This window comes from Pipra filicauda, unplaced genomic scaffold (genome assembly GCF_003945595.2).
Source record: "Pipra filicauda isolate LSUMZ 115617 unplaced genomic scaffold, ASM394559v2 scaffold301_size890592_pilon, whole genome shotgun sequence".
NCBI classification, from domain to species: Eukaryota; Metazoa; Chordata; class Aves; order Passeriformes; family Pipridae; genus Pipra; species Pipra filicauda.
Genome location: NW_024104423.1, coordinates 252,333 through 273,904, shown reverse-complemented (window position 1 = coordinate 273,904; position 21,572 = coordinate 252,333). Strand labels below are relative to the sequence as shown.

General features: G+C 37.8%; 1 protein-coding gene across 2 annotated transcripts in view; it reads left to right on the top strand.

Moving 5' to 3' along the window:
- Nucleotides 1–1,747: 1,747 nt before the first annotated feature.
- Nucleotides 1,748–21,572, top strand: part of LPIN2 (lipin 2) — a 46,083-nt gene continuing 26,258 nt past the window's right edge. Inside the window, exons 1-3 of one of the 2 annotated variants that reach the window (XM_027711336.2) lie at nt 1,748–1,921; nt 15,765–15,965; nt 18,997–19,092. In XM_027711336.2, the coding sequence (XP_027567137.1) occupies nt 15,774–15,965; nt 18,997–19,092 (288 nt within the window). In that variant the 5' untranslated portion in view covers nt 1,748–1,921; nt 15,765–15,773. Of the gene's footprint in view, nt 1,922–10,561; nt 10,691–15,764; nt 15,966–18,996; nt 19,093–21,572 lie in introns of those variants that run through there. The other variant, XM_027711335.2, reaches the window with a different exon arrangement.

The window sequence follows — 21,572 nt, the reverse complement described above, 5'->3', positions numbered from 1 at the left end:
ACTGAAGGGTGGAAAATTGCTCCATTAGTCTTTGTTGCTTCCATGTGTCCTGAGCCCTGGAAAGTGTTCCAAGAGTGACTCAGAATTTCTGACATGACAATAACCTCATCAAAATGGGCAGGCATGAAATCTGACCTTCCTTTTTACATATGTATAATATAGTCACCCTATCCATCTCATTCTGTGTTCATGTTTCTTCCATGAACTGCTTTCTTCAAAAAAACAGCCCGCATGTTATGCAGGAATAGATTTGTTTTAGTTCCATGCTCAAAGGGATTTAAATATATTATCTGCAAATAAGCAAACTCACTGGCTATAATCTTTTAGGCAGCTTGTCCCAGGAGGTACAGATGAATAAATAGATCTTATCTCTTTGTAGGACTGGTAAAAAAGATTGCCAAAGATCTTTCAAGAGATAGGTGAACTACCACAATAAATTTTGTCTCTATATTATATTACTTCGCAAGCTAACATGTCTTTTTGTCAGTTGCACTGAATACTCTGTTGAGCAACCTGATTTCTTAGTATGTGACAACTACATAAAATCTATGTGAGAGCTTAAAATGGCTCTAACACCAAGTGGGGCAAAGCCAGCTTTCAACAAAACTCTTGTCAACAGATTGGTGGATGAAAAAGTAGTTGGTAGACAAATGAAAGTACATTAAGATAATACAGTTACATGAGTAGTGATAAAACACCTAATTCTCTTTTGTGAAATCCGAATTGTACTTCCAATCATGCTACTTCCCCTTTTCTCTTTTTCACACTGCAAGTTGTCTGGGGCTAGAATATTGTCCTGTTTTAGTACATATTATGTGTCAGTATCATCTGGGGCCTCTGGGCAATAGGGTGACTCAGGTAAATAATAACATACAACCAAGTTAAGTTCAGCAAGCAGCAGCGTGAATCACAAAAGCAATGGGCAAATGAAGCTGCTGACCTGAAATGCATTCACGGCCTGCTGGACATGTTCTGATTTTGCAATTCTATACTTTCATTACTAAATAAATAAATAAGTATTACAGAATCATGGAATCAGTTAGGTTGGCAAAGACCTTCAGGATCAGAGTCCAACCTATGATGCAACATCATCTTGTCAACTCGACCATGGCACTAAAGTACCATGTCCAGTCTTTCCTTAAACACCTCCAGGGATGGTGACTCCACTGCCTCCCTGGGCAGCCCATTCCAATGTTTAATCACCCTTTCTGTGAGGAAATTCCTCCTAATGTCCAACCCAAACCTCCCCTGGAGCAGCTTGAGACTGAGACACAGCTTGAAACTATGGTATATAGGTATTTATATATACATGAAAATAAATATTTCCCATCCTCCTGTGGGTAGAGCAATAACTTTCAGGAGACGTATGCAGTGATAGACGTATAAAGCGGCAAACACCGTGAGGGCTTCTCTCCCAACTCCCTGTCACGAGGTGTTAATCCCGCGTCCCGGCTCAGACCGCGGTTTCTGAACAGCTGCACCCGAGAGGAATTGGCCGCCGATCGCCGTGGCCCCGAACCCGAGGGAGGCTGGCGGGGTGGACGGGCCGAGTCCCGGCGGAAGGTACCGGGACACTGCTACGTGCTTCCCGGGGCCGCGCCCGCCGCTCCCGCTCCCCCGCCGGGCGCACGCGCACACGGGCCACGCGCCTCCTTCCCTGTCCCCCCTCCCCTCCCAGCCCGCGCCGATCCCAGGTCACGTGGCGCCCGGGGCGAGGCGCGCCCCCGCAACCCGCCGCCAGCGGGAGCGCGCGTGCGCGTGCACGCGCTGCACCAACGGCCGCCGCTTGGCGCAGTTCGCACCCGGCCAAGCGCGGCTCTCCCGGATCCCCGCTCCCGTCCCGCTCTCCATCCATCCTTATAACCATCCGTGCGTCCGTCCTGCCTCGGGTGGCGTCGGCCCCCGCCGGGCCTCTCTCGAGGTAAGCGGGAAGGGGCCTCTACCGCCGGGTCGGTTCGGGGCGGGGTGTCGGTGACCGGGTGCGGGAGAGAGGCGGCAGCGCCGGGCGAGCGCGGGCGGCTGCCGGGGACACAGGGAGGGTGGGAGGGAGGGACGGACGAACGGAGGGAGAGCGTGGCAGGGCCTGCCCCGGCTGCCGGGCCGGGCTTGCTCCCCGCAGAGGGCTCCGAACAGGGAACGACGAGAACCTCCCCGGAACCGTCGCTGGGAAGCGGGGCCGCCCGGACGGCTGTGCCTGCGCTCCCTCCCCGCCGCTGCCCACGGCTCCCGCAGCCCAGGCTGGCGGAGGGAAGGGAAAGCATCCCCTCCCGTGCCCTGGCTGCCCGGTGTGCCGCCGGGTAGAGCGGGGGCGGAGGCTGCTGCCCCGCTGGCCCCCGGGTGACGCCCGGCGCTGCCGCCCCGCCGCGACACGGGGGCGGCGGGACCGCTCGGGAACGCCGGTGTTCCCGGCGCTGCCTGGCGGTGCCGCTCTGGCGGACCGGGAGACGCGCCTTGCCTTGCCTTGCTGCCCCAGCGCCTTCCCCTCCACGGGGGGATGCATTTCGCAGTGCATTTCCTAAGCTGGGGCTCCGAACTCGCGCTCCTGCGGGGCGCTACGCCCCTGCCGTGTTTGTCCCCGCTGGTCTGTGGGGTCTGAAGTGGCACTACATTGCCTGCATTTGCGTGTGTGTGTGCATGTATTTGGGGTTTTGCCAAGTTTACATCTGATTTAATTTGTGTGAACTGCGTTTTTCTTCTCCTTAAGGGGTCACTGAGTGCATGTAGTAGGCACCAACGATTTTTAATAAAGCAAGGCACTATGCCGTTTAAACCTGTGCATTTTCATCCAGCAGAATGATGTCATAAATATACCTGTGTTGTGGCTGCACTTTGTACGTGCATTTCATCTGGTTACTTTTCCCCCCCCAACCAAAATTCCATTGTTGTTACAAGAGAATTTGTTAGCCACATCCCATCATGATATATGGTATTATTTAGGATACTGACAGAGAAGATGATACACAATCCTACAGAACTTAGGCTGTAGAATCACAGAATATCCTGAGTTGAGGGATCCACAGGAATCATCGAAGTACAGCTCCTTGGGGGTTTTCTTGTTTGCTTTTTTTCTGTTGTGTTGTGTTTTTTGTTTGTTTGTTTTTGTTTGTTGTTGTTTGTTTTTTTGTTTTGTTTTCTTTCATTGGTTGTTTTGGGGGTTTTATACTTTTTAATAGTGTTTCCAGGACAGTTTTGCATACTGAGCAATTTAATATTTCAAAGCACAAAGAAATTATAGTGTTAGATACATTTTAAGAATGTACAGGTATTCATTAGTTGTAATGAAAAGTCCTAAGTCTCAAAATGCCTTGACTTTGTGACATGTCAGTCACACTGTAGATACTTAGCCATTTTTTGTGTGCATACCAGGCAGCTAGCTCCAGCCAGGGCCAACAGTTGTGCTTTCTCTCCTAGCTCCTGCTATAGTTCCCTTACACCCCAGAACATACAGAAATGTCAACAGTTCTGCCATCTCTTACTAAAATCAGGGAAGATCTCGTTACTTGAGTGATGTAAAGGAATGATCTCCAAGGTGCTCCATAAAAGCTTATTACTATTATATAATAGAATATTAAACTGATAGGCTAAAGTTAAAAAGTTTCTAAATGAACTCAGGATGTCAGAAGCTTTGACTGATATGCTGTATGACCTGGTATTATTCTTAGTGCAGTAGGAGTAACTAGATAGTGCTGAATGGCTCTCCTCAGCAATTACAGTATTGATTTTTAAGCTTGTAGCATAGCTTTTCAGTCAGACATACCAAAATGTTTGGGTTTCTTAGTGGCCTGTAAAAAAAAACAGAGGTGGTGTTTAAATTTGGTCTTATTCTTGGTAATTAATGTTTTGGGTTGTTGCAAAATTATGCATAGTTTTCTGTTATTGTTTACTTGGAAGGCATCCACATCAAATGTTGCAGTTTCTCAGAACTTTTTGAGTTTTCTCACTACTTACAGCATTACCTTCCACTAGTATAAAGTCTTGATCAATTATGGCGAAATCTAAACTGCACTTACTGAACTTGATGCTTCCTTATGTATCTTGAGGCTCTGAGCAGCCCTTTCTTGGATTACATGTTTTATGACTTGCTCTCTGCTCCAGACAACTTGGAATCTGGAGCAGATAAAGCTGAAGGGGTTTTGTTCAAAGCCACATTGGGAACCTCTGTCAAAGCAAAAGGTTAAATCAGTTGCATTTGTTTCTTTCTTCCTGGAAGATGCTCTCATGCTTAATACTCTAGATCACAATTTTCTGTTTTTCCAATCTTGCATCTTAAGTGCAAGATCACAGCATATAGGAAAAGAGAGTTTCTTACAGTGTGTGTGTGATCATAGAATCTCTGTGCTTAAATTACAATTTCTAAAAAACATGTTTGTTTTTTTTTTTTTGGTAAAATACTTTAGATATAAACCAAAGCTAACTTTTAATCATTGTTTATATCATGAATTACCAGTGTGTTCTATGTAACTGTCTGAAAAGGGATGAAAGGACACCTTCTGGTATGAGATTCAGTGCTGCACGTTACAGATATCCATAGTGAAAAAGCTTTCAGGCTTATACAAAACAGTGGGTGATATGTTTGTGATCAAATTCAAGTCTAAAGTGTATGTATTAGATGTCTTCATCCTGTACTGGCCACATTCTGAGAACATTGTAGCATCCTGTATCCCAGCGGTTTTTGTATCTGGCAGTGCTGATCAGGAGCATGTTTTCTATGAACCTTGGATCTCCTTGAAGTTACAGTTTAAGGTCCTACATGTTATCTAAGCAGAGGGTTGTTGTTTTTTTTTTAATTGTACGTACAATTATCCAATTAAAGCATAGTAAAAATGTTGCTGCTTTTGCAAAAATGTTTCACTTAAAAATAGGTTTAATCTGCCTGCTGCTGTCTCATCTTGCTTAGTGCTTGCATTTCAGTTTGGGCAGGCAGACTGATTTAATATGAAACTGTCATGCTAAGTCAAGCCAGATTGTCTTTGTGCTTAAGGTCAAAGCTTAAGCACACTTTTTTGGGATTTTTTTTTCCTTGTATTTATATTTCAAGGGAATTTTGACATAAAGGATGCTAACTTCCCCTTCCTAGTTAAATATTTCCTTTTTATCAGTTTGTTTCAGCTTTGCACTAATGTAATTTGACATTAGCTGCCAGAAGTTGTCCCAAGTCACTCATTTTCCCAAAACTAAGGGACACTTCCTCATTGCTTTTGTATGTGCTGAGTGAAACTGGCCCATTTCTTTATCCAAAGTGCTTAAATTCAATACCAGAAATGTAAATATATGATGTAATAATAGAAAAGTCTCCATCGTATCAGGTGACATTTTTGTGTTGGTCTATGTGGCTGAAGCCAGCACATGCTAAGCCGTTCTTAGGTGGTGTCTTTAGGTTTACTTGTCTTTTTTTAGATTGCATAACTGTCTCCTCAGGAAACGTACTTCTTCTGAATTGATGGTTATGAAGGGCCTTTTAAAGGAACTGTGTAAAGGATTCTATGCAAAATTCTTTCAAATAAGTGCTTCCAATAAGGAATTGTAGTTGAGATTCAATTAGAAATGGAAGTAATTGACTCTCACTTGGCTAACAATAGAATTTAATTTGTGATGTGAACTGAAATACAATGATTTAAAGAAAAAAAATTACTTAGTGGTGACTTTAAGGCATTCATTCCCCAAATGAAAAAGTATGCCTGTAAAGACAAATAGGAAATCTGCAAGGCCACTTTACAGGTTTGTCATGTCCCATATAGACAGTGCAGACACGCTGTTGTGTCCTAGGGGTGAACAGATCCTTCAGACAGATGTGATCTCTGTGGTCATTACATAATTAATTACATTACCCTAATAATGCAGGTCGGTTGGGTTTGGTGAATGAGTAAGCATATGCCACTTTGCTCAGCTGTATCTAATTTTTCTGTTCCCAACATCTCATGTAAGTACCTTTGCATGGGAATTCTGTAAGACTAGAATTTTTACCCAATTTATTAATAATACAGCCAAGTCTGATGTGCAAATTAAATTTGTTTTATTTTGGTATATGTACATCAGTTCAACAATATGGAGAATCTATCAAGTAAGAAAAAGGTTTCTTGATTATATACAGTATAGTTAGAACTTTTTGGATATTCCATAGATGTATTTCTCAGAATAAGTATTATTTCTGTTCTTTCTGGTCAACCTGAAGATATGTACTAGTCTCAAATATTAATATTCATGTATCCATTCTAAATGTAAACAAATTGTTAACCACTAATAGATCAGGATATATTTCATAAGTGCACACATGACTATGTTCTTTTGCTTTGACTTCTAAATCCTGGAAGGTTGCAAGAAAATATGAATATATCTGAGGCATATTGGTGCCTGGAAAGAAACCTTGCTAAATTGGGAAAATAGAGAAAGGGATTGCTTATTAGGGAGGTGCTTAGTGCTTTTTAGAAACATACAGAAAAATCTTCGTGTGCTTTCTCTTGCCTCATGCAAAAATGAGATGGATGGAATTTCTGTTCAGAAGCATTGTTTTTCTGTGTTGTGTGTCTGGAAATAAGTTCAACCAAGGATGATGTAGCTGTAGAAGAGTCTGCGTTGCTGGAAATACATCCATCCAAGTGCGGCAGGTGCTGGTGTTGCATATGCCTGTACAGATTCCAAAGGGCTTCACTCTTGGATTAGCCAGCTACTTTTTTCAGTACCTTGAGAGAAGTTAAGGTCTTCACGTGCATGAGAACATTTTGTGTGCATATAACCTAAGTTTTTGATTGAGCTGATAATTTTAACAGTAAAAATCAATTTATCAACTCTTAAAGTATTCTTTGTCCTCACTGACATTCTTTTGCAAACAGAAAAAAAAGATAACTAAAAAAGAAAAAGAAAATGCTCAAATTAATATCAGGACAGATACCATAACACTGGAGTCAGATGATTCGTAGCAGATCATACAGATATAACTGTTGACACATTGTGAAAGGGCCAGCTCCAAATAAACTGGAAATTTCCTTTCTTGCTATTTTTTTTTCCCTGGTGATAAATTAGTACTTAAGTTGCACTGAAAAATACTCTGATTTGAATGGCTCCTGATTTCACCTGACAGGACATTGTGAAGGCATTGAATTTACCATCTTGTATCGTAGGTGGAAAACCAGACATTTGCTTTTATTCTTTTTTAACCACTACTTTAGTGAACAATACATTGCTTTTGTATCACTAGTGTTTCTCTAACATCTGTTAACTGCTTTGATTCTTGTACCATGCTATTATCACTTGTGATAGGGCTTTTTTATTATTTTTATTTTTTGGACAGCAGGAAATTGCAGGTAAAAGCAGGTAATACTGCCTGTTAGTATTTTTCAACATTATTGAGCAGAATTTCATTTTTAGTTGCGTGTAATTTGCTAAAACTGGAAAACTTCATTCCAAGGTATATTTTAGCTTCCTTCAGCTTTTATGTGGAAAACTTAACAAGTATATTCACTTTTTTTAACAAGAGGTGACACTTGATATGTTTCCACTCCACTAGAGGAAAAACTCTAGCTGTTTTCTCTTAGAAAAATTCTCAAGTTGCTTTCAGAAGGTATCTGATGCAGGTGGTCTTCTGTTATTCATTCTAAGTTTATTTTAGTAAAGTTATTAAACTTTGAATTGGGTTTGAAAGTCCACATTGAGAATGGATAGACTTTTGCACTTAAAAGTATCAGAGGAAGGGGAGAAAGGACCTTTTTCAATATCAGGATGGGGTGTGAGACTGAGAGCTGTGATGCCTCATGCTGGCATGGAGAACTGTGATGCTTAAGTCTTGGTGATAATGAGTAAAATTATGTGGGACTGGATGGGATGAAGAAGACAATTGGAACATTAACAAAGGTTGTCCTGTACTTGCCCTATCTATTAGGATATGTTAATTAGAGAAGGATTTGGACCATTCATTTATCTTGGTATATTTATTCTGATCTATGTTGAATTGGAATTGTGTGCTGATAGAGGCTCATGTCTTTAGGATTTCTGCTTCCTTTCTTCCAGAACTTAGAATGACATGTACCAGTGAAGGTCCTGTATGGGGAAATGTCCTGTAACTTTTTTCTGGCCACGTTTATTCTACGGTTCCTATACAGTACAATCAAATCACTAAAATGTGGTTTTCACAGGCAGTCAGAGCTTTTTTTTTAATGACCATCTGGGGTATGTAAATCTGATTTGCAACTACAAATGTAACCTATTGAAGCAATGTTTTGAATATGCAAAGAGGTAAAAAAAGGAGGGAAAATCTGAAAAATCAAGTTCTAACTGTGCTAAAACCCCCTGTATTTTTAATTTCTAATCTCCTGGCCTGAATTTTCTATTACATAGTTGAAAAAAATACTCCCATTTCCAAAATGTTGTAAAACTAAATGAAATGCAATCAAATATATTATGATGGTTGCTATAGAAAAGTGCATTTTAAAAATGTAATCATATTTCACATCAGGGATTTTGACTAACAAGCAACAGGATAAAATATGTAGAATCACAAAGAGCAGATCAAAAAAAGACCATAGGATGGTGAATGATCTTTGTCAGCAGTATTAACTTGCATGAGGCTGTTGGAAAAACTCCTATGTGCTTTCTGAGACTAAACCACAGTAAAATCTACCTACACCAACAAGTTTCTTTAAGGTTGCTTGGAAAACATTGCTTCTAAGACTTCCAAATTTGAGTTATTTGCTTTTCAAAACTGAAGCTAATTTTCCTGTGCAAATTGTAGTAAATAATATAGTGCTTAAACTTACTCAGCAGGAATTATATTTTATTTACCTTGTTCATATTGAGAAATAAAAGACAAGGAGACTAACTAAATGTGCAAAGCTTATTACCTGCCTAAATCATACCTTACTGCAGTGACCGCAATTCTATCTGTATTCTAGAAAGTCTATTTTCTAAAACACGTTTAGAAGCTTTGAGGAAAATAATGTCAGTTTGAAATACTGAAAAATATGGAAATTGAATAGCTATCATAGAAAATTGTACACAAAAAAACCCCCAACATAAAGCTAAGTGAAAAATGTTTGAAAAGAAGCACTGGTTTACAAATCTGGTTTCCATTTTGCTCATAACTGTGTGTTTTATACAGTATTTTAATGGAGCACACATGATGAGAGAATGATGAACACATAGGAGAAATCTGAGTGTGTCTAGTAATTCTTAATATCCTTTGACAATACTTGTTGTGTTTACTAACAAACCAGTAGTTTTTCCTGTGAAGAGCCTCGTTAAATATGAGCTTACTCAGTGTATGGTAAAGGGCCCAGAGATTGTAGCAGTTTATTGCAACCTTACTGCAGACATAGCAATCCCAAGACTCAGTTTAGGAGTTTGTAATTGAAACTGATTTAGTTTTGGCTTTGAGTGTAGTTTATTAATTATTTTGGAAGCTTACAAGCCTTTTGGTTGCATCCAATAATGTGATTCACTGTCCTTGCATCAGAGTCTAATACGTGAATTTACTTAGAGGAGGATAGAGTGGAGTTAGTAATAGGGTCCTAGATTATTTTTTTAATTTGTAATTCTCTGCAGTGTTCTGAGTAGACACTGTAGCCCCCTGGGGGTGGGAAGGAGATGCGTGAGTTTAGGGTAAAGAGAATGTGCCTATGTTGAGGGAATATAGATGGTCCTCAGAGAGTGTCTCTCCCATTCAGGGACACAATTGTTTCCTTATACTACTACTCTTTCTCAGTTATTTCACCTATTCATTGTATTATATAGAGAACTAATGACATTTCACAATTCCTCAGATCAGAAATTAATTCTTATTCTCAGTCATGGAGCTAATTATACAAAAAGCGTGTATGTATTGTCCACATGCTCAAATTATGCTGAGTTAACATTTCGGTTTAAAGAAAGCAAGAAAATTTTTCACAGGAAAAAAAGTTTATTTTGGTGTGCATTGTTTTTTTATGGCTAAGTATAAACTTGATACCAGGTCAATTATCTCTTTACTATTATAATGCAATTTCGAAAAGGGGAAAACAGCCCACAAACACCAGACCTTGAAATGTCAAATTTGTTGTGTCAGACATTACTGGCTACTGCAGTGACGCCATCGGCAGAGGGAACAGCACATGGAGAGGCAGCAGACAGTTTCAAATTAGGTGTGCACAGGCTGAACTAGGACTTTGAATGCTGCTACCAGTGGTAGAAGTTAAAACAGTGGGTGGGTGAAAAGTCTCCAAGTCAGCTATTGTAGACTTTGCTTAAGAATCATTAACTAAATCCCTGTTTTCGTGGGAGCTTCAGCTGAAGTCACGTGATGTGATGTAAACCAAGATCATTACCTATCAGTGCAAACATATGGCAAAGTCTGCCCATGTTATTACTTATCTCGAAGCGCCCAAGGGGGCTGTGACATTTCAAGCAAAGCCTATTGGTGAGGAAGTTTCTAAGTGAGCCTTCTTAAAGAAGCACTTCCTTTTTAATCATAGTACTCCGTGGGAAAGGATATCAAGCAGTGTTCTCTAAGAGACAGATGATTTACATAATTTTTCTGCTTCTGTGGAAAGAGAAGAAATGCTGCTACACTATTCTGTTATGGCTGTAATTTTTGCATTTACCTGTATTTTGGAAAGTTAGTTTCCAGTTTTCTGAGATGCATTTCTCAGAAAATAATGTTTTTGAAGATGACTCCAATAGAAGTGATGCTGCTGTCCATGAAAAGGTTCCTTCTGGAATCTTGGTGAGTTTGATAGATTTATTGCTAAGTATGGGTATGTAATTTCCTGTAGCACAGTTTAAAATTATGAAAATTGACCACCTATATTTAATAGTATAGTGGAAGACTTAGGCATTCAACACTTACTTTGTTTCCCATTTTTGTTCCATAAGTGCTCTGTGCAGTACTAGGAGGAATCCTAACACCTCAATTAAAATCTTTACTTAGGAGCAAAGAGGTTTTTGTTGAGTAGACCTGATGCTACTCTTTGACAGAGTCATTTTCCCCCCCAGTCTTTTCTTGGTACAAAATAGAAACTAGTAAAACACTTCCTAAAGATTTTCTCTGCTTAAGGAAAGCTTCTGCCTCATAAATCTATATACATGCAAATATAGGCAAAATGAGATAAGTTGAGGTAAAGCACTGCTCTGCATGGTTTTTATTTTGTTTTTCTACCTAAGCTCTTGAAACAAATACAACTTCTTTACTGTGTACATCATGTGGCATTAGACTATGTTTTAATCCTCTAAGTGTATCTCAAAATAAATGGGATGTATAAATATCTACTTAAATGCAGCTAACATCTGCATTTAAGTAACTTTTTTTTGGCAGTGATTGTTAAAATTCATGCCCTCTAGAACTGTGGCTCTGTAGAGCAATCTGATAGCTTGCTTTTGAGTAACTTGCACTCTTCTTTTTCTGTTGTGGAACTAGAGATTTGTAGTATTCATGTTCATATAGGTGCACTTGTATAAAAGATGTTGGCTTTAAGAACACAAAAACTGCGGATCACCATTACTAAAGCGGTACTCTAAATGCACAGAAAACACAAATTTGTGGATAGGCTTTTGATTATATCTTGCCCTTGTATATGTATATTACTGAATAACATTAAAAAATTCTTGAAGAAAACATGTTGGTCCTGGGGCAGCCAAAATAACATCTTTGTTAATGGTACAGAAATATAATTCCTATCCACAAAACCTCTCGCTCAGGTTATGCTAATGTAAGCATTTCCTGGTAATGAGTTTTGAAAATTCAGCTGTCTGTCATGTTGGGCATGTTAGATGCTTACTCTTAGGTGGAGTACTGTTTAATCATAATTTCTGAGAGCCATTCTATTCCTCGTTGCTGTAACATGAGGAAGTCAACCAGCATATGCAGGGTTAATTTTAGTTTAACTGATTCGAGTGTTTTGTAGATGAAGGAACAGAATTTTAATTATTGAACTTTTGAAGTAGATATTTTCTTGGTTTACTCTTAGTTTTATGCTCTCAGAAAAAGAAAAAAAACCAAAGCAGTTTCAGTTTCTGCCTTTTGCAGTGTAATGGCTTCTGGCCAGAAAAAAAATATTTTTATGATATGACAGAGAGATTCCTTTTCCCATTCCAATTACAGCTGCATTTGGGTTAGTACTATTAACATATTCAGCTATTAGAATTTTTGCACACTAGGTAGTATTGCCTAAACATTCAAAAACCAATCTCTCTGGAGCCTCAGAAATCACAAAGAGTGTTTGTATGCTTTAAGACCTCTGGTATTCATAACCTTTTAATTTACTATCGGAGAAGAATAAGTAGTAGTGAGCTGCATTAACTTTAGCTTTTATTCAGAGTTCTGAATTTGACTGCATCAGGCAGTGTATAGACTCTGGATGCCAAAAGAAATAAAACTTAAAAGCTAAACAGTATTGTGAAGTACTACTGCATTGCCCTTTCTTAACTTGTCTTTTCCATCAGGCTTCTGTCTTGAATTTCAGAACTGGAAATTCTTTTTAGGTTCTTACAACAGGTTATGAAGGCATACTGCTCTCTGCTTTCAAGGGAACATTTAAGAAATTTTTATTAAGCATGAAATAAATAGTGTTATCAAGGAGATACTTTGTCTTCCTAGTTATTCTGTGATCAGGCTATTTCTATTGCATTTCCAAGAATTAACACAATAACGCTTTACACTTTTCTTCTCTATAGTCAGATTCAGTACTGCTCACCACAACTTTTCCAACAATATACAATAAAATTTAAGAAAAACAAACCCAAACCAAATTCTAACCCCCAAATTTTAAAATCTCCCAGCTGGAGCTCTGTTGACATTTGAGATAAAATCACCTGTTTCTCAGGTATGTCATGACACTTCATTTCTATTGGATCATTTTCTTGTTACAGTTTGAACCTTCTTATGTAACATGTTTATCTTGCAAAGTGAACCATTGTGTTAAAAGCTGAACTGCAACGTGATAAGCAATAATGTACATTAGTTTATTACCTTTATCCACAATTTTGTTTACTTACCATGTACAAAACGTTTGCATTAAGACTTGGATCATAAAAAGCTTCTTTCCTAATAAGAAATATTTTTAATACTCAGTAGGTTCAAAAGTTCATGACTTTTTCACATGTAAGAGTGAAATAGTTACGAACTTTCACATGTAAGAAGTTATTTAGTTTATATATGATCAGAAAAGTGGCTGTGCTGTGAGCTACAGCAATGTAACTGATATCTGTAGAAGAGATAATGTCGCTACAGAATATTCTTGCTACAGGAAAGCAAGAAGATATGTAAAATGGCTGAATACTTTGGTCTTGTGTAGGTTTTTCGGTCATTTTCTGTGATTAGACAAGGTCAGTTAGCATATATGTGAGAAAAAACTAGATTATTTATCATCCGAACTCAGTTCTTGGCAGATGGTGTGAAATTATGATCTTTTTAAAAGTCACTACTTAAATCATAGAGAATTCCTTGCTAATGCCCACTTCTCAAATCCTGTTCATTGACATGAAATATATGGAATGGAGATTCTATTAAGGACTTTTATTCCTGATTGTGTCAAACATTTCCTTTAACAAATTCAGTCTCTTGGATGATATGAAATCAACTTTTCTTTGTAAGCTAATACCATAGATTGCTCTTGGAAGAGGCCAAGATGGAGCCATGAATGATTAATGACAGTCTGTTAGAGAATTTTTTCATAAGATTGAGATTAAAGATGACTGTCATTTTGGGGGAAAATTAATTGCTTAAACAGTAAAATAGAGATATTGCTACCTCTCTGTCTTGGGTTACAGTTTCATAGATGCAGCAAATGCCTTACTCGTCAAAAGGAAGACGTTCAGTTCCCTGCCTCAGCCTCCTTTTTTTTCTAGCTTTGTGGTGCTCTGTGCTTCATGACTCTGGTGTTAGTCACGTTCTGCTTTGTGAGCTAATCTAATTTATTAACCCACTGAAACAAACAGCACCAAAAAAAAAACCCAAAAACAAAAAAGACAAAAAACAAACAAACAAACAAAAAACCCCAACCAACCAAACAAAAAGGTAGACTTCTGCCAGTTGTGCTGGTGAGCTTGGTGAGCTAAAATCAGCTCATTAAGAGGGTTAGATGAGTAAAGGTTGAAGTGAGACCTTCCCTTTTTAGCAAATGAGCTATTACTTCACTAGCAAGCCGTCAATTTTTATAGTTGCACATGAAGCTACTTAGAGATGAAATTGAATTAATGACTGATGTTGATAGAGAGTCCATCCTGCTAATCTCATTAGTCACTCAATGGCAGTCTGTTCTTTTTATCTTCATTAACCCTATTATACAAAAGCTGTGGGGGAAAAATTCTCTAGCATGTTACCTAGCATAGTCATTCTGTGGATAGTTTTAAAACAGTTTTAAATCTGTGTTGGAAAACCCCCACCTTCCTTTGTAAGTCTTGTGAAGAGGAAGGAATTTTTTTTTTCAAAAATATAAATATGACTGGGTAGTGTATGAGGAGCCTGAGATGGAGAAAAATATTTCTGGAGCTGCTCTAAGTCTGTGAAAGTAGTTTTAGATTTCTTGCATGTTTACAATCATATTGGTACTGTTAGATGCCACAAAAGTGAATTCCTTTTGAGTGAATGCAAAATATCCTGCTTTACTGCAAGGAAGACTCTGAAGGCTCAGAACAGAAATAATTGATTAATTACCTGCATAATGAAAACAGTATCAGTAGGAAGAACTCTTGTAATGCAGTACAATTTTGTTTAGAGGCATTAAGAAAAATCCTAAACCTTGTTCAAAGACTAATAAAAATAGAATAGCATATCCACGGTGAGTTTCTATTTTTTTTCTTAGACATATTATCCCAAAATAGACTTTTTACAATTTGAGTCCTGATATGTGTTCAGCATTTTGTGTCTTGCTTGTTGACAGTGGCTCTATGTTCTCCCAAATAATATCCTTAACTTCGCAGGCATGCAGTTGCTTGGAAGTTTTTGAAATAAGCTTGTAGCAGTCTTTTGAGTGAGAGGCAGGAGACGGTAGAATGAGGAAGCGTTGCACTCGGGTTTCGATTAGAACATTTTCACCATTTTCCCTCCTCTTTTATTAAAATTCTGATGTTCTGAAAAGTCTTTAGACTTTTCCGTTCTTACTGACAGAGTTCACATTGTATTCTTATTCTGAAAGACCTGCACTCGGTCAGAATTCATTCATTTACTGAAGTATTTTTAATGGATTAAACAGAATATTCAGTAAATGATTTTGTGCTCTTGTTTATCCTGTTTGACTATAGCATAATCTTGTTAATGTGTATCTCCTCTCTCCCATTACATCTTTTGATAATTTCTCCAAGGTGACTCAGCCGTTTTTAAAATACAGAGCTGTAAAGGAAGAGCTACATGCAGTATGCTCTACATAAGTTTTCCTGACTTCTAAGATTTTTTTCACATCCTTATGTACAGTTACCTCCATTTTCAATAAAGGATCAGTTATATTAAATAGGCAGTCCTCAGAGAATGAATTTTTCTTTTTAGCTTATCTGAGTTATTAACTTATCTGAGCAACACCTCTAATCTTTGAGGTCTAAAAATGACTCGGTTCAATTAATCACAGATTCAAGTTGATAAACTATTAAGAATAAGATTTATAGCTCTGGAGACTTTTGCTAATAAAAGAATTGTCTCAAAGTTCTGTTGACTCTTGAAGACATTCATGTAAAGCTTGTTACAATAGTCAGAGTAATTGATAAATGACGTTGCACATCTTTTTAAATGTTTTTTTAAAAATCAATTTCAAAAAAATTTTAATGTGTTTTAAATGTACTTACTTTTTTTCTTTCTTTCTCTTCCATAGTCTCAGACTATGAACTACGTAGGACAACTTGCAGGGCAAGTCCTGGTTACTGTGAAGGAGCTGTACAAAGGCATTAATCAGGCAACCCTTTCAGGATGCATTGATGTCGTTGTGGTCCGGCAACAGGATGGTACATACCAGTGTTCTCCTTTCCATGTCCGATTTGGGAAGCTTGGTGTATTGCGCTCTAAAGAGAAAGTGGTAAGTTCAGAAAGTGGGCCAAAACAAAGTTTTGAACACCAGTGCATTCTCTTTTTTTCCCCTCTTTCTTCCTTCCCCAACTCCCCACGTTCCCAGTTAGAAGGCCAATTTAGTACAGAGCAGTTGCTCGTATATGCAGTATAGAGTGGTAGTTTTGGAATGCAAACCAGAACTTCTTGTGGTAATCCAAGGACTGTGCAAAAAAATACTGTGAAAGAAAAGCTTTGACAGCTCTGGAGCTTTGGAGAAAGACTAATACAAACATATAGACTTCACAGTCTTAAAATGTTTACATGAAGCTATTTATTTACTTATTTAAGTATGCTGGGAAAGAAATGCTTAATGCTATTTAACTAATTCCTGATGTAGCTCTTTGTTAGCTCTTTTCAAGGCTGTTATGCAGTAGAAAATGCAGTTATTAATATCTGCAAGAAATTAAAAAAAGGGACTGAAACTTCATTCCTGTGGGCGTGTTTGAAAAAGAACCTGGTACAATTTCCTGCCCTGCCAGCCTGAGATGGTGGTGCTACTTGAGCAGATTGTCCTGCCATCCCTTTCCCATAGGCTTTGTTAGTTGGATTGGGTTGTAAATTTGACTGGAAAACGGACCTGTTGTGGGGGAACTTTACATTACTGTCACTAGAGAATACTGTGTATGGCAGTGTGGCATGTGGGTGTACTACCAAAACATGGATTGATTTGAGTAGAACATAAAACCACAGGATTATATGCTGCTTTTTTAAGTAGTTAATGGCCGTTGCAGGAAGCTACCCCCATTTTTATATTTTGGTTGCAAAAGGAGAATAAAGTGAAACTAAGAGTGGGTTTTTTGTTAGTGGTCAATACTGGGAGTTACACACATTAAAGTTGTACCTTTATCATAGTAACACAGGCTAGTATAAGGGTTTATGTTTAATTTATTTTTTGATTGATTCCCTCTTGCTAGTGTTTTTCTTAATGAGCACACTGATGACAAAGAATTGGTTTTTCTTAACAGTTCTGTAACAGATTATATTACAGTTTTCAACAAGGTACCAGAGAGGTGATATAGCTGTACTTTTTCTGATGTCTCAGCAAGTGAGATACCCTTACAACATAAGTGGTCCGAAAGTTGAGTTTGTTAAATGTCTTTAATTACACTTTTGAGTAGCTGAACCAAATTTGAGAGGATTTCGCTTCTGAGTACCTTTAAAAAGCTGTTGGATAGTCACAACATCTACTTTTGGTACGTGCTGTACTTGACTGTCAGTGCAGTTCTCCAGTTTTGCTTGCATGGATGACTGCTGCTTCTGGCTCCCTCCATCCTTCGAGTTACCATTCATACAGTTCTCTCAATAGTCAGTTGAATGTTTGTTACTGCATTGGGTATGCATTCTTCTCTGACATATTATGAGGCCAACATCAATAGATAGTCTTAAGATGTAAGGGAACACAAAGTATGCATACCCGTGCTTCAACTTAAGATATATACTGGTCTCCAGAAAGCAGCATGAGGTATAGGTGCTAAAAGTAGGGATGTTTGTCTGTCTAAATCAGCATTAAAAAAAGGGCTTTTGTTTTTAACTCATGTTGCTGAATCGGAAATTCAAGAAAATATTTTAAGAATAAACAGTGTCCAGTAGTGAAATAAGTATGATTTTCAGATCAAAACCATTCAGTTCTTTTGAGGAAGAAAGAAAAGCGGTTATCTTAAGGATTTGGGTATAATCCTCATGCATGTTTGGTTATTTACCTATTATTTATCATCTCCCATGACTTGGTTCCCTTGACTAATGGTTTTATTCTTATAAATGGGAGAATAATGGAGCAGATTAGGATACATGGATACTGTCTTTCATAGCACTGCGGTGGTATGTTTGTGTTTTTTTTCTTGGCAGTCCAGATGCTAATCTTAAAATTAGTTCCCTTTTGGTTTTGACTGTCCATTTCCTGTCATGGTAACGGATTAAGAACATGAATTCACATCACAATATTCATATCACAATACAAGTTGGCTTGGGGTACAATTTCTTATGTATTGTCAGGAAACTAGAACTTGAGTAATGTATGTGTTGGATATCTCATAACTTGGTCTCCTTTTTTCTAAATTATGCATAACCTGAAATGTCATTGACATTTTCTGCAGTAAGGCAAGTCCATTGTGTTTCTACCTGACATGTAGTAAATTATTTTTACTTAGCTAGGCTAAATGCAAATATGCAGATACCATTAGATAAGCAGATTTACGGAAGAAAATAAGATAATTTTTGTCTGAAAATTGAACACATCTTGTTTGGAAAAATTTGTAATGGAACTTACCTGGATACCCAAGATTTCATAAAGAGGAGAAAGTAAAGTAGCTGTACATTGGTTTTAGAAAGACATTTGTTTTTTCTTTTGTTTCACACATGTGGTGAAGAATAATCTCTCCCGCCTGTGCAATGTAATCTAAGTTAAGGTACCTTTTTAGGATAATAAAAACATTCTTCTCTTACAAAAGTAATATGGTTGCAGAAGAGTTGCGGTCCTATGTCATATCCCCATAAACTCATGAGCAGGAATATCTGGAACAATAACTGAGTTGCAGAAATAATTGTGGCAAGTCTCTGTCAGCTTCAAACAAAGTCTGCCTCCAGGAGGCTTCCAGCTGGAACTTTTGGTATTCAGGATTCAGATTCATACCAGGCCCCAACTCAGATTGAGATTTAAATATATGAACAGTCTCAGTCATGCTTCCATGAAATAAAGACTAAATCAATGATTATTATTTATGCTTCTAGCTCTCCAAATTACTTGAACAAGATTCTGTCTTTATATGTTTTTAATTTTTTACTTATTTTTCTTGTTAGGTGTTAGGCTGTCTGCTAGGAGCATGATGTATTTTGCAGGTGAACAAACTAAAGACCATTTTTATAACAGACTTGTTTCAGAAAGCAGAGAGGGGAGAGACAAGATTATATAATGGAATAAAGTTTACTCTCAGAGCTAAGTGGGCCATGAGGCCAGTGCTTTCCCCATGATGAATTATTTACAATAAATTCTCTTTCCACAGATTGATATAGAAATTAATGGCGATGCTGTTGATCTTCATATGAAACTGGGTGACAATGGAGAAGCTTTCTTTGTACAAGAAACAGAGGAGGAAAATGTAAGGGCTTTGTGCTTGATGACTACAATGCAGTATTAACAAAGTAATGTGTTTAAAAATGCTTAATTCAGTGTTGTCAATCATAACTTCTATGAAAGCTAGATATTCTGTGACTGAATTTAACATCATTTTCATATGCTGCCAAGATGTTTGATGGTTTGTACCATTTTGCTACCAGTAATAATAATGTAATGAATTATTTTTATTAGAGCATTTTTTGAAAGATGTGTTGAATTTTTTTATTTTATACATTTATTTTAGTTTATACATTCTTATTGCCTGAAGTTATTCTCATTGCAGTGTCTTACAATAATTTTTACCTCAAGTTCTTATAGCTGGTGCTACTGGCCTCTATTAATAAAGGTAGTCTATTTTTTGGCATATTTTTAATTTGTGTTACGAATTTTTGCCCAGTTTTTTACAATTTTATTTATACAACTTCCACCAGTTAATGATAACTTCTTTGACTTAAAAATTCCTCTTGTATTATTATACAGTAATCAATTTCCCAAGAACCTATTGCAACTGGAAGCTAATGAGCCTCTGAAAAACAGGAGTAATGGTTCATTTTTAGTCTGATTTTCTAAGGATAGAAGAGCTATGTAATCACAGTGTTGGTCAGTCCTGAGCATTGCTTTTGATCACTTTTGAATCTGTTGGCATTTTTCAGCAAGACTGACGGAAAGAAGTTCTAAATACAAAGTTCCAAAAGGTTTAATGAAAATAGTCAGTTCGAAGAGAGAGGGAAAAAAAATTGTGTCAGTGAAGTTAAAGATGAAGTGTTAACTTCCTGTTGTTATTAGGAATCAGTCTTTCAAGGAAATCAGCTTGATCCACTTTTGAGTTTTGGGTGCTACTTGTTTACTATGAAGGATCAGAGGAAACTCTCATATTGAAAGGAGTTAAATATAATTTAAAGTGGAAGGAGAAAATAAGCATTAAGACCCCAAATGATAACTTGGCGTAGGGATTTATAGCATTTAAGCAAAAGGAAGGTTGGGTTTTCTTTTAGCATACACCATGATTAAAATAAAAACTGAAAGCAGTTTTTTATAGATGCAGGCTGTCAGAGATTGATGGGAACTGACCAGTCTTATGACTTTCAGAAAGCCAGGGTGATAACCACTGCCTTTGTCCCCAGTGCAGTGCTTTAAAGGAGCTATCGCTGTTGCACTTGCTTAGTTTTAATTTATAACAAGAGTGCCTTATCTGTGTATAATGTGTTCTTGAAAGCTGGTAGTTCATGCTGAAACTATAGATCAGGTTTGCTACAAAGCAAAACAGTTATTTTTAGTGCTTTTGGACATTTTTCTTTTCTGCAACTGATCAACATGTCCTTAATGACCTCTTGAGGCTATGCTTAAGGTATAAATCATAAATCATAAAGCTCCTATCGATTTTTTTCTTTTTTTTTTTTATGGAGTCAGAACTATTCTTTCAAATTGTCAGTCTTTGTGCTTTTCACATCTTCACATTCAGAACCAATACCAGTCATCTCAAGCCGTCTAAATCAGGACTATTTCTCAGCCAGTTTTCTTTTAACTTTTCCTGAGGGTTTCTTTTTTTGTTATCCTTCATTATTTATCACTAATTGTGTAGAATTATATTTATATTAGGTGCTATCATTTTTTTGGAGATTTTTCACAATGCAAAATCTGTTTGTCATGAGTGCCATATAAAGCTGTATTTTATTCTCCTTTCTCCACTTCACTGCACAACCAGTGGAACAAAATTTGGTCTGTAACTCTTACCTCAATGGAAAATTTGAATTTAGTATTAAATAATAGCAGATCAGACTTTGAACACATCAAAAGTATGATCAGTGCTCTGGCTGTTTCTGATCATAGTATAGTTCCTGACTAATCTTCTGCATAAGAGTCCTGTAAAGTAACAGACATATTGTAATTACTTCTATTCTAGACCATGAAATTGAGTTCCATAACTTTCTCTCCTCTCCATGCAAATTCCATTTTCTTCTACTTTTGTTCTACTTTGTTCCTTCACAGTGTGTTTCTTTCAGTCTAGATGTCAATGCCTTTTCAGTTTCCTGTTATGATGCAAATAAACCTAAAGCTAAAGCTTTTCCTTCAAAAGGCAGCGGGTTGTAATTAATCGAAGGTTGGTTGGTTGTATGTTGGTTTTAACCTGAGTAAGTTATAGCTGATTTTTTCTCTTTGAATGATACTTTACATAAATAGTGCCTGACATGGGTGACAAAACTGAATGCACCTTCACCAATTTTGTGGTGAACTCCCACTGAGCTGGGAGGAGATGTAGACTGGTCAGAAATAAGAGCCATAGAACCAACTTGGCAGGCTGGGAGACTGGACCAACAAGATTCACAAGGTTTAACCAAGATACGTGTGAAGTCTTGCACGTGGGTTGGAAGAATCCTGCGCAGCAGTACAGTCTGGGGTCTGACTGAAATGCATCGCCATATCACCTGCCTGGCAGTGTGTCTTGACAGCAGTGAAGGCATA